Raw genomic sequence first — 14,604 nt, forward strand, 5'->3', positions numbered from 1 at the left:
CCTTTCTGGATACAGAAAATGTTCGACTGCTGCCCTGGCCAGCACATTCTTCAGATCTCTCACCAATTGAAAACGTCTGGTGAATGGTGGCCAAGCAACTGGCTCGTCACAATACGCCAATCACTACTCTTGATGAACTGTGGTATCGTGTTGAAGCTGCATGGGCAGCTGTAGCTGTACACGCCATCCAAGCTCTGTTTGACTCAATGCCCAGGCGTATCAAGGCCGTTATTACGGCCAGAGGTGGTTGTTCTTGGTACTGATTTCTCAGGATCTATGCACCCAAATTGCGTGAAAATGTAATCACATATCAGTTCTAGTATAATATATTTGTCGAATGAATTCCCGTTTATCATCTGCATTCCTTCTTGGTGTAGCAATTTTAATGGACAGTAGTGTATATTATACAGTCGCATAATAGATGGGTACTGCCGATTTGCTATCGAAAATCACCAAGCGGAAAGAATCTAAATATTTAATTGATGAAGAAGGAGCGAAAAATTACAATGACCAAGAAGCACTTTGTGCTAAATGTGCAGGCGTGGAGCACCTGATGCAACTGGTGATATGAATAGTAAATTTGTTGAAGTCACATGCATGATTACACTGTCAGTTGCAACAGTTTTTGATTAAATTGAACGAAGAATATGGAGACTTTACGTATTTCAGCGGGGCACGCCTGTAACGGTTCTTCAGTTTTTAAACCCGCTATTGTTCAATATATGAAGGAAAAAGGAAATCAATAACGTAAATTAGAACATCTGAGTGGATTGCGGATCTCGCATTTTGAGTGATCTTGACTGCAGACTACCCACAGAAAGACGTTGGAAGGTGAGGAGCTACTTGTTTGTGATTTGATAGGGGTGCATTTGCAAAGAAAATAACCTGACAAAAAACACAGTCCATTTTCCTAAAATTACTAATGTTAAATAAACGCATACTTTGAAGAATTCATCGTGACCTTGAAAGAATTAAAAGAATAGTTTTCCAAAGGTTTTGAGGACAAGCAGTCTTACATATATTTTCGAGCTTTTTACGAGAATGTTTGCCGCTCAGTTCAAAGCACACCTGTGCATGTGCAGAGAGAATGGATTCATCTGCACTGTCATTCTCGTTTAAAAGACAAATTATTTTACGTTAAAACAGTCCAGGACGTCTATATCGTTTTCCTCAGAAATAGTTTCCACGTCGCCATAATGAGGTTGCAAACGTGATAAAATAATTTGATCAACATATGTGTGTGGAAGGCTTTTTTTCGATTATGAAACTAAATAAGCCATGATTACATGAGTGTGAAATTCGGTGAAATTTTCTGCGTCTGTCCCTATGTCGACAGATTGTAGCAGATAAAAACTAATCACGTCTTCAATGTACCAAAAGCAATTAACAATACCCTAAATTTGTTTTGTTTGTGATCTGTGTTGTTGAGAAATATGAAATATAAAACCAAGTAATATGCAATGCGACTGCGTTACCATTTAAATGCGGCGCATTGGCGCTTTCCCCCTCTTCTCCCACCCCACGCTCAGAAGCGTGGTGTAGTGATGGCGTAACTGTGTAGCCTGGCAAGAGAGCCAGGGAATGGCTCACATGCCAAAATCTTGGAACTCCCAGAGCTAACACATAGACATTTAGTGGTTGTGGACTCGAACACACGATCTGTTAATTGTGGATATGAGATGGAGCACCAGTATGCTAGATTCTCCTTCGGGCATGTAACGGACAGTGTTTATTTATATCTTGTAGGATACGAAAAGTATAGCCCGTCACCTGACAGCGAAAAGTGGGCTGTGATGATCCTACGCAAATATACAACGTTGGATGTTTTTCAGTAGTTGATACTACAATAACTAATCAATAGCTGCTACTTACATCTGGTCTCCTGGCGCTGCCGAATGCTGGTTCCATCACCCTGGGGCGGCGCTCTACCGCTAACAACAATTGCGTTGTATCTGACTTTCAGAACTACCGCCAAATATTCCAACTGTACTTCCATTATCACTAAAAACAAAACCAAAAGGAAAGAAAAGCAAAAAAGTAGGCAAATCTTTCGGATTAGTTCATTAGCGTTCTCCAACGTTTGTGAGTGCACAAGTTTTGTATAATGCTTTTATATAAAACTCGGAACTATAGGTGTAAGAGAGGTGAAGAGACAAGCAGCGTTCTGTCCAGTCATAGACAACACCTGCTCTGTCTTGAAACAGACAGAGGTGTCCCCTGCTGCTTCACTTCAGACCCTCCGTCATCTTCATTAAAGTTATCTTGTAAGAGTTGATTAATGCATGAATTCACTCATCTTGATAGTTGTATCCAGTCCATTTCTGGAGGTTTGTACATTACTGGCCATTAAAATTGCTACACCACGAATATGACGTGCTACAGACCCGAAATTTAAGCGACAGGAAGAAGATGCTATGATATGCAAATGATTAGCTTTTTAGAGCGTTCACACAAGGTTGGCGCCGGTGGCCACACCTACAACGTGCTGACGTGAGGAAAGTTTCCAACCGATTTCTCATACACAAACAGCAGTTGACCGGCGTTGCCTGGTGAAACGTTGTTGTGATGCCTCGTGTAAGGAGGAGAAACGCGTACCATCACGTTTCCGACTTTGATAAAGGTCGGATTGTAGCCTACCGCGATTGCGGTTTTTCGTATCGCGACATTGCTGCTCGCGTTGGTCGAGATCCAATGATTGTTAGCAGAATATGGAATCGTTGGGTTCAGGAGGGTAATATGGAACGCTGTTCTGGACCCCAAAGGCCTCGTATCACTAGCAGTCGACATGACAGGCATCTTATCTGCATGCCTATAACGGGTCGTGCAGCCACGTCTCGATCCCTGAGTCAACACATGGGGTCGTTTGCAAGACAACAACCATTTCGACGACGCTTGCAGCAGCATGGACTATCCGCTCGGAGACGTGGCTGTGGTTACCCTTGACGCTGCATCACAGTCAAGAGCGCCTGCGATGGTGTACTCAACGACGAACCTGGGTGCACGAATGGCAAAACATCATTTTTTCGGATGAATCCAGGTTCTGTTTACAGCATCATGATGGTCGCATCCGTGTTTGGCGACATCGCGGTGAACGCACATTGGAAGTGTGTATTCGTTATCGCCATACTGGCGTATCACCCGGCGTGATGGTATGGTGTGCCATTGGTAACACGTCTCGGTCACCTCTTGTTCGCATTGACGGCACAGTGGACGTTACATTTCAGATGTGTTAGGACCCGTGGCTCTACCCTTCATTCGATCCCGGCGAAACCCTACATTTCAGCAGGATAATGCACGACCGCATGTTGCAGGTCCTGTACGGGCCTTTCTGGATACAGAAAATGTTCGACTGATGCCCTGGCCAGTACATTCTCCAGATCTCTCACCAATCGAAAACGTCTGGTGAATGGTGGCCAAGCAACTGGCTCGTCACAATACGCCAATCACTACTCTTGATGAACTGTGGTATCGTGTTGAAGCTGCATGGGCAGCTGTACCTGTACACGCCATCCAAGCTCTGTTTGAGTCAATGCCCAGGCGTATCAAGGCCGTTATTACGGCCAGAGGTGGTTGTTCTTGGTACTGATTTCTCAGGATCTATGCACCCAAATTGCGTGAAAATGTAATCACATGTCAGTTGTAGTATAATATGTTTGTCCAATGAATACCCGTTTATCATCTGCATTTCTTCTTGGTGTAGCAAATTTAATGGCCAGTAGTGTAACTAACGGGCAATATTATGAACATTTTAGCCATTTCTTTCTGCCTCAGTACTTACGTCAACTACTTACCAACTGAAATCTCGTTGAACTCGTTTTGAAATTGTTCTGCTAAACTGTTCAAAATTTTCCAGTTATCCTTACCTTGTGCCAAGTCAAAAATGTTTCTCGTTCTTAATATCTGCTTCCCTTCAAAGGGCACCTGTGAATACATTGTCAGTTTAAATATGATAAGATCTGGCGCATAACTATGTGCGCTACATTCACAACTGCGCGCGTGAGTGCTCTCCCGATCCGACCCAGATGAATCGGATAGGGGCCATGAGCAGTGAGAAAGTGTATCACTCCTTGATAGGTTTCCTATTATTTTATTACTTATGTACTGTATGTTGACCTAATATTCCGCGTACTTTTTCAAAGTCCCTCTTGGTTAGCCAGTGGTCAGCAACTCCAAAGGCCATATTTAAAATATAATCAACAAAGCATGTATGGGAGCTGTGCCAAAAGTACTAGCGTTATGTAGCATTATGTTCGTTTAAACTCTTCTCATTCCGATAGCAACCCTTACAAGTTTGAACCTGTAAGCCCACACTATGGAACTATATCCCACTGGTGAGGCAAGAAAATTGTACCGATACAACTTAATTACGGTCTTCCTGGATCCAGATCGCACGCCGCTGCAGCACAGATAATATGCGGGGCCCCTGTTCAACAATATGTACCGGCATCCACACTTTTTAGTAGTCTTTTACTTCTACATAGTAAGTGAAGCAAACGTTTAACAGTATTTTATTTCGCTAGTTTAAACATCAACATATGCTAATTACTTTCATTTCTGACCAACCTAATAAAATTTACTCAACACACAAATACGCTACTTAGCTCATGTGTACAGTGAAATTGACCAAGTCAGTGTGTTCGTACTCTTGTATTACCTAAGTGAGAACAGAAAGGTAATCACAGTTTCAGCTTTTTACCATCACTCAAGTTACCAGCAAGCAGATAATTTCCCGCCGTTGCAGGAAATGATAGTTGCATACTGTCTCGCAATTGACTGTAAATTATAATTATTACAACTCGCCTTAAAAAGTAAAATATTTTGTACTGTAAGCTTATAATGTTAAGACACCTGGATAGAAGACAATCTCGGGACACTTCATAGGGCTGTGCCACGCCGCAAAATTTCACGATACACCAGTTGAGAAAGCCTAGCCTATATCGTCAGCTCACCGGAAAAAATGGCAACCCCTAGAGAAATCGTGCAAACATCATTTAATACCGCGTAATTTCGCCTCTGAACTTGATAACTTCCCGACTTCGGTTAAGATGCGAGTCCACTAGGTTTTGCAGGTACGTCGCACCTAGGTTCACCCACTCGCTGAGGCATTGATCGCGCAATCCCACTAATTTGCGAAGCATTCTGATGTCGGTGTTACACCCGCTGTTTCCAACAGGTCCCACAGATTTTCTCTGAGGTTCACGTCAGATGATTCTATAAGCCAATTGAGAATGTAGTAGAATGGGGGAGTGTTTAGAAAACCGATCTTATATTCTTCCAGCCCTATGAACTTTGCTGTTGTCTTTATGTGCCTGTGTGAATAACGGCTTCTTGAGCACTATTACTATATAGCTGGATATTCCCTCTTCGATATTGCAGAAAGACTTGGCAGGAATGTACCAACTGTACATGATTACTAACAGCTGTGGTCAGAAGAACGTACGGTCGCAAGAAGACCGTGTTCCGAGAGGGAACAATATCGTGTTCGGCGTATGGCTCTGGTGCTCTGGTGCGTTGTACTGCTTGTACAACAGTTGGAACCACAGTGACACAACGAACCGTGACAATCGGTTACTTCAAGGACAACTCCGAGCCAGACGCCGTGTAGCGTTCATTCCACTGACCCAAACCTCCTCCATTTGCGACATCATTGATGTCAAGCAGCTCGTTGGAGGGTGGGGTGGAGGTCTTGTGTTTTTTTCTCATGAAAGCTGGTTCTGCCTCAGTGCAGTGGTGATAGTGTGTCGGTTAAAATGAGGCCTGTTGGAGGGCTTGCAACCAACCAGTCTGCATGCTAAACACACTGGACCTACATCTGGAATTATGGTCAGGGGTGCTATTTCGTATGGCAGGAGGAGCGCTCTAGTGATTATTCCACGCAACCTGACTGTAAATCTGTAAGTCAGTCTGTTGATTCGACCCGTTGTGCTGCCACTCATGAACAAAAACCCAGTGCGTGTTTTCCAACAAGATAACGCTCACCTACATATCGCTGTTGTAACCCTACATGCTCTAAAGAGTGTCGGCGTGTTGCCTTGCCCTGCTCGATCACCAGATCAGTCTGCAGTCCAGCACATGTAGGACATCATTGGACGACAACTGCAGCATCATCCCAAACATCACTAATCGTCCTCGTGGTGAGCATCCGAGTACAGCATTCATGGGACTCCATCCCTCAAACTGATTCTGGCACCTGTGCAACACAACGCATGCACGTTTGCATGCTTGTATTCAACACTCTAGCTGTTACACCGGTTGTTAAAGTACCATCGTTTCACATTAGCAGTGGCTTATCTCGCGCTTACATTTATCTGTGATGTTGCAATGTTAATCACTTAAATATGTTACCTAGAGAAATGTATTCTCGAAATTTCACCATTATAAATTAATTATTATTTGGTGTTTTCCCATCAGCTCATATGCGAGTTGGGCCACAATATTTAGCTCGCATTGTGAATCTCCTCCGTAGCTCACTTTCTGCAGATTAGGAAAACCCAGTCCATCAGCTCCTTATCCCAAAGACAGCACCTCTAGCTAATGGACTCCTGAGTACAGTTCGCTGAACGCTGTCCCCTACATCGCTAACAGCCAGGATCGTGTTCTCCAAGCGCGATTGGGTCAGATTAAAAAAAAAAAAAGGGTAATCTCCATGCCTAACTGAAGTCAGAATCAGATAATAGCTCCTCTGAACACTCGCCCCCTTCAGGCTGAGAAACGATATTTTAGTAGTCACCTATTTTTCAGGGGCAGATTTAATTAGTCGTGAACGGAGCAGTGACTAAGTGGTTGAGGACACATTTACATCTTTCAAGAGCTACTGGTTATAATCGGATGCTTGGTTTACACCTCTAAATTACATATACAGTAGTATAGATTCAAATGCCATGCCTTCACTAATTAAATTATGAAAAAAAGGAAAGATACTTCAAAGAGCATAATTTGCAAAGAAATCATTAAAAGCAAAAGAAAATAAATATCTAATTAATGCAGTATAATTAAACACTAATGCACCATCAACATTAAGATCAAGCTATTCGCAATAAAAAATAAAACGAGCAGATATTAAAACGATACATTCAAAAGTAAAAGTGATCTAAAGCTGTAGCTCTCTTTAAGAAACATAAGTCGACAATACAACAAAGGAAACTATAAATGCATATAGTACTGTTAAACACGAAGATATCATTGACTGGAATATGTAGATATTTACAGAAAGATTCATGATCAAATCATATGAAGATAAACAATTTAAAAGGTTCGCAAAACTAAGTAATAAATGAAACAAATTCATTTTGCCAATTTAAATTCAGTGAAAAATGACGTATCTAATTTAGGCAAAATCAACACAATATCTACTGATACATATAAATAAGTTAAACAGGCATGGCTCATGTCAGAATAGATACGAAAAAAAGTGAGCTTATCACAGGAAAGGAAAGGAAAACGAGGTTCATTAGTGAATATCATTCAGCTAACACCTCGTCAGCTTCATGACACGAGCACCAGGATTCTGCACAATTTATTCACACGATATCTCTGATTCACATACACTGTCACTGAAAATGAAGTCGGCTCACATCTGCATCTATGGAGTTAACATTTGGAAACACTTACTCACTGCACTTTTTTGCCATTACCAGGTATTAAGTGGACATTTAGCTCACTTAGTGGGATCGTTGAAGGGGTGTGGGAGGGCGTAGCTTGTAGTGAAGGTCGAAAAAGCCGTCGGGGAGGAGTTGAATCTTCATTAATAGGTTTCTTGGATCTATCAGGCACAGAAGTAAACTTGGTTTGCTCCAGTTTCTTCCCTGCGTCGAAAATTGCTTTCAGCCGCGATCTGCATCCCGTTTATCGCCTACGTCGCTGATGATCCAGTTTACAAAACTGAGCCAGCTGCGCAGGTGTTGACGACTGCGAATGTTGTTGGCCGTCCTCTGTAGTCCCGCACCACTGCAATTGTACCAATTTATTAGGATTATTTTACTGTTCCATGCCCCCTCAATAACCTAAGAAGTTATTTCATAACCATTTCGTTGTTTCTTTTTCGGAACCCGGCTTTTGAATCAGTGACTGCGAACATCATATTCTACCAGAAAGGCAGTCTATTGAGTCAGAGTGGAAAAAAATCCATGCCCCACTAAAACTATCTCGGTTAGCTCTGCGGAACACACTACCCCTCAAGCTGGGAAATGATATGTTAAAATATCTATCCTTACTCTGTCAATGAGGATCTGCGACATTACGGAATTATACACTATTGTACAAAAGTTAAGGACTAAAGCGACATTCGCATGATATTTCACTGCCAAGTAACATACGTCGACGAAACTTGGACCACACATAGAAAGAAGAGCTATAGTATGATACAACAGATAACTGAAAGAAACACGCAGTGACACGAACAGAAAAGATACTTCCATTCAAAGACCGTAATTGCCCTGAAGTCACCGCAATTTAAACAGTCGCCTGGACATTAAGAAAAGCGGGACATGGTTCTTAATATGGTGCATGACCCCCACGGAGGCAGTGCATTTTCTGCTACGTGCTCCCCTGGCCACAATGTTGGTAAGGAGTTCTTTTGGTAAGGCGTTCCAATCCTTCACCAGTATGGTTGATAACTGCTGGATGGTCGTTGGTGCATGCGGACTTGCTGCAATACGTCTCCTTCGGAACAATGGGACGGATTCTTACAGCACTCAAAGACGAGAACGCGTTTCTGGACGGGACCACGACATTTTGCACTAGCTATAATCAGTGACTTCTTCCTCTTTCCTCAGATGAAGAAACCACTTCCTGAATGACGACGAGATCTTCGAGATGGAACTTTCCCTGAGTATCCAAACTGGAAACTTTTACAACTAAGGTCTCATCTAATTCATTTTTGGGAAAAATGCGTCGCATTAAAAGGTGAATATGTAGAGAAGGAACAGAGCTATTACGAAGTTTTATGGTCGCAGTTTGATTTTTCCTAGGTGATAATTAAAACTTGATGACTACCTATCGTAGAATAGTGGTCATAGTACTTATGGACTTCGTTACAAGTGGAAATAACGCCAGGAAGGAAAAGCAAAAGACGAGGCAGAAGTGACAGAAAGGTCTAGAGTGGAGCGTTGCAGTTAGGCGCCGTTCTCACTGAGGCTATACGACATACGATACAAGCTGTAGTAAAAGTGGCACGACGTGACTATCATCCGTGCCACACTTGCGTTCCCACAGGAGCGATACGCCTAGCAACAAGGGCTTCGCATGTGGCGCTTCGCTGCCAGCCTCGTCGTGGACAACTTACAAGTATGTCAGGTATTTATTTGAGACTGGTAGGCTCTTATTCCAACTTTCAAGACAATCTCGATTTGTTTTCTACATTTTATACGCAGAATTGTATGACCTAAAGTGCACTAAACACAAACTATCCAACGACTCATTATTCGCCGCAAACTTTTAAAACTGTGCTTTACTTGATTTTGAACTATCACAATAACTATGGGCAACAGCGAAAAGAAAACCAGTTCACTATAAAGCTGTGATATCAGCCTTGAAACATCCCCTTAGAAAAAATTATGAATTACTGTGCTGATAAACCTCTACGTTATTTTATTTTCAAACAGCTGAGCAAAACTGAACGTACTCAGACATTTCTCTCTTTACTAATTCTGATCAACACTAAACTGACACACAATACTTTTAGCGCAACGCAATCTGACATTCAAAAATCCCTACAAAAAAAATGGCCCTGACTAACAATAACCTATACCTTTCATGAATCACTTAGCTCACAAAAATCTTCGTTACTCGAATTACTGCAATACAGCGAGCGCCACTACTGCCAGCTAAATAAACAATTCTAACTACTGAAGGCACTAACTACTGATAGGCATAGTTAGCAAATGAAAGATTTTGATAGAGAACAAACAATGCATTTACCTTAATTATGTTCATATATATCAGTTCATGATATCCAGTATTACAAATTTACTCCTTCTGGCGGACACACGTCCAGATCGTCCGCTCTTAAAATTCTGCCGTCTCTCTCCCCACATCCACCACTGCTGGCGGCTCACCTCCAACTGCGCAACGCTACGCTCTGTTCACATCCAACTGCCCAACACTACAATAGCGAATATTCCAAAAATGCCAACTAGCCACAGACTGCACACAGCACAGCCAGTGATTTTCATATAGAGCGCTACGTGGCGTTACCAACATAAAAACCTAAACAGCCTACTTACAGCCTATAAGGTGCAAAAAAAAAATTTTTTTTTTGTAGAATGTTTCCTCAAAATCGATTGAGAAAGATTGCATTGCGGAGAACATTCGCGAATCCTAAAACAGTGATTTTTTAATTTTTTTTCACAAAAAGTAAATGCGATAATGAGAAACTAAATGAAGCATATGTAGCGTTACTTCAGCTACCTACAGAAAAATTTTTGAAGCACATGAGACGAGGTAAATTTCCCTCCTCTGTATCCTACATAAAAGCTGCGTGGAACAACCGGCACTGCCTGTTGCGCTGGGCGATTCGACAGAGCATCGTACCGGTGTCGTATCGCTGTGGTCCCAGTGTGAACCAGTTCAGCCACTTAAACTACGTTTCTACGTGCGCCACCATTACTGGTTGCTTCCACGCCGTGGTCCCGTGGTTTGCGTGAGCAGCTGCCGAACGTGAGGTCCTTGGTTCAAGTCTTCCCTCGAGTGAAAAGTTTAACTTTTTATTTTCAGACAATTATTATCTGTCCGTCCGATGCGATCACTTTATTTGGGATTGATTATCACGTCCACAAGGAAACCTAAATCGGGCAAGGTAGAAGAATCTTTTTACCCATTCGCCAAGTGTACAAGTTCGGTGGGTCGACAACATATTCCTGTCATGTGACGCACATGCCGTCACCAGTGTCGAATAGAATACATCAGTCGTGTTTTCCTGTGGAGGAATCGGTTGACCTATGACCTTGCGATCAAATGTTTTCGGTTCCCATTGGAGAGGCACGTCCTTTCGTCTACTAATCGCACGGTTTTGCGGTGCGGTCGCAAAACACAGACACTAAACTTATTACAGTGAACAGAGACGTCAATGAACGAACGGACAGATCATAACTTTGCGAAAATAAAAAAAGTAAACTTTTCACTCGAGGGAAGACTTGAACCAAGTACCTCTCACATTCCGCAACTGCTCACGCTAACCACGGGACCACGGCGCTCCTGGGCTCACATTAGCCTTGATGTTGCTTATCTTGCACATGGACAACTCAGTTTGTATATTTTGCTTATTTTTTTCATAGTTCCACACAACGTCTTCCTGTTTTCTCGATTGATCTGTGTTCAGTTTTTTAAGATCAGTCCACTGTGCCAACTTATAACTAAATCTGAGGGGAGTGCGATGGGGAGGTTCCCTTGTCAGTATCAGGAAAAGACGGTGCAGTGGTGCTGGCTGACCTGCGAGCGGCACCTTGGCGCGTGGCCGATCGGGCTGCAGCACGGTGTCGGCGGTGGCGCGGATCTCGGCCCAGTCGCGTGCGATGTCGTCTGGGGTGGTGCGCGCCGACGTCACGGTGAAGCGGATGACGTAGCGGCCGTTGAGCGCGGCGGGCACGCAGTGCACGCGGCCGCGCGCGTTCAGCCGCTTCAGCAGGCGCTCGGTGAGCGCGTTGTCCCCGCGCAGGCGCAGCACGACCAGCCCCAGGTGGCGCTTGGCCGCCACCTCGAAGCGCGGGTCCGCCGCCACCATCGCCTCCAGCTGCTGCGCCAGCCGCACTCCCTGCACACCGCCAACGTCTCACAGCCTTCCCTTCACAGTTACGAGGGCTATCCACAAAGTACATTACTTTTGGAATTAAAACTAAATAAAGTATTGGACATTTTTTTATTATATACAGATGAAAGCCACACTTAATTCTACATAGTTGCCATTTAAATTAAGGCACTTATCGTAGCGATGGACGAGCTCGGAAATTCCTTCGTCGTAAAATTCGGCCGCCTGCGCCTTCGACCACGTGGTTACCTCTTCTTGAAGCTGTGCGTCGTCATCAAAACGCTGCATAGCCAACCACTTCTTCATTGCTGGGAATAAGTGGAAGTCGCTCGGTGCCAGGTCGGGACTGTACGGCGGATGAGGAAACAACTCCCACTTAAAAGATTCGAGAACTTCACGAGTGGCATTTGCCGTGTGGGCCCGGGCGTTGTTGTGAATCAGCAAGATCTTTGAGCCCAACTTTCCCCTGCGCTTGTTTCGTATTGCTCTTCTGAGGTTGTGCAGAGTTTGGCAATACCTTTGAGAGTTTATTGTAGTGCCTTTTTCCAGGAAATCCACAAAAATCACACCTTTTCTGTTCCAAAAGACAGTCGCCATCACCTACCTTGCCGACATTGTCTCCATGCATTTCTTGGGTTTTTGGGGGGAATTTGGTGCCCCCACTGCATTGACTGCAATTTTGTCTCGCAGTTCCCATGCTTAACCCATGTTTCGTCCCCAGTAACGATGCGATCGAGTAATGAGTCGCCATCTTCCTCGTAAGCGTCCAAAAACGTTAACGCTGCAGCCATTCGCTGATTTTTGTGAATCTCTGTCAAGATTTTTGGTATCCATCTTGCACAAAACTTGTGGTAACCAAGCTTTTCGGTAATGATTTCGTGCAACAAACTTCGTGAAATTTGTGGAAAACTCATAGAGAGTTCCGTTATTGTCAAATTACGGTTTTCACGGACCGCGGCATCGACTTTTTCGACAAGTTCGGCAGTCACTATGCTGGATCTTCCACTTCGATCTTCGTCGTGAACGTTAGTTCGGCCATTTTTAAATTTTCACTCCACCTTCAGTGGTTATGTTGTCCCCATACACTTCACAAAGCTGCCGATAGATTTCTATCGGTGTACAGTTTTTTGCAGTCAGAAACCTTATTACAGCACGCACTTCACACTTCGCGGCATTTTCAATTAACGCTGACATTTCAAACTGTCACAGTAACTCAACGGAGTACCGCACGAACCTCTCACTAGCGGCGGAAATCCATGACACCAAGATGGCCGCGCTAGCCCCGCCCCTAACGCACACAAACGAAAACGTAATGTACTTTGTGGATAGCCCTCGTAAAACTGGAGTTGGTCAAAGGTTAAGTGGCGAGTTGAAGGCGTGGTGCTCTACTCTGGTAAAGGGTGTGCATGCAAAGCAAAGTTCGTGGCTGCAGGCTGACTTAATATTTCAGTCTGCCTTTTACCTAGCCTTCGCCTATTGGGGTAGGTTAGGGGCATGCAAATCGATACACTGGGTGATCAGAAAGTCAGTATAAATTTGAAAACTGAATAAATCACGGAATAATGTAGATAGAGAGGTACAAATTGACACACATGCTTGGAATGACATGGGGTTTTATTAGAACCAAAAAAATACAAAAGTTCAAAAAATGTCCGACAGATGGCGCTTCATCTGATCAGAATAGCAATAATTAGCACAACAAAGTAAGACAAAGCAAAGATGACGTTGTTTACAGGAAATGCTCAATATGTCCACACTTTCCTCAACAATAGGTGTAGTCGAGAAATAATGTTGTGAACAGCACTGTAAAGCATGTCCGGAGTTATGGTGAGGCATTGGCGTCGGCTGTTGTCTTTCAGCATCCCTAGAGATGTCGGCCGATCACGATACACCTGCGACTTCAGGTAACCCCAAAGCCAATAGTCGCACGGACTGAGGTCTGGGGGCCTGGGAGGCCAAGCATGACGAAAGTGGCGGCTGAGCACACGATCGTCACCAAACGACGTGCGCAAGAGATCTTTCACGCGTCTAGCAATATGGGGTGGAGCGCCATCCTGCATAAACATCGTACGTTCGAGCAGGCGTTTATCAGCCAGGCTGGGGATTATGCGATTCTGTAACATATCGGCGTACCTCTCACCCGTCACGGTAGCAGTTTTGCTGTCTAGCGCCATCCGTCGGACATTTTGTGAACTTTGTTTTTATTTTTTTTCTCTAATAAAACCCCATGTCATTCCAAGCATGTGTGTCAATTTTTACCTTTCTATCTATATTATTCCGTGGTTTATTAAGTTTTCAAATTTATACTGACTTTTTGATCACCCGGTACACTGAGCAGCCAAAAAATTATGACCACAACCCACTGCGACGTTAGTTGCTGCCTGGTGGCGTTGCGATCACGGAATGCAGTAACAAATTGAAGTTAAAAAAAGACGTGCTAAGATATCTCAATAATTTTATTTTTACATGAAAGCCCTATACCTTAATCTACGCACTGACGTCGTTACAGTCTGATTCTTCCTTGTTTACCTTGTGTACTGAATGTTTAAGATCCCTTCGTGAGTCCCGCCGACTGTGAAGTACGGGCTGTTATAAGGTTTCTTAGTGCTAAAGGCCTAAAAGCGATTGATATTCATCGAGAGATCTGTGCAGTTTACCGCGAAAGCATTATGAGTGAAGGAATGATAAGAAAGTGGGTGAGAGCATTTAAGGATTGGAGCATAAATGTGCATGATGAACAACGGAGTGGGCGTCCTTCCGTCGTTAATGAAAGTTTGGTGCAGGAAGTGGACAATAAGGCGAGAGAAAACAGACGCTTTACGATTTCCCCCTTGCGGGATGACTATCCTATGTTTCTCGTA

The 14,604-nt window shown here is 43.6% G+C and overlaps 1 protein-coding gene across 2 annotated transcripts in view; it reads right to left on the minus strand.

Annotated features, from left to right (window-relative positions):
- LOC126249747 (histidine decarboxylase) overlaps nucleotides 1-14,604 on the minus strand; it is a 413,856-nt gene that overhangs the window by 66,717 nt on the left and 332,535 nt on the right. For both annotated transcript variants that reach the window (XM_049951428.1, XM_049951427.1), the window contains exon 13: nucleotides 11,428-11,749. In XM_049951428.1, the coding sequence (XP_049807385.1) occupies nucleotides 11,428-11,749 (322 nt within the window). The remainder of the gene's footprint in view (nucleotides 1-11,427; nucleotides 11,750-14,604) is intronic.

The sequence above is a fragment of the Schistocerca nitens genome, chromosome 3 (assembly GCF_023898315.1).
Source record: "Schistocerca nitens isolate TAMUIC-IGC-003100 chromosome 3, iqSchNite1.1, whole genome shotgun sequence".
In the NCBI taxonomy this organism is placed as follows: Eukaryota; Metazoa; Arthropoda; class Insecta; order Orthoptera; family Acrididae; genus Schistocerca; species Schistocerca nitens.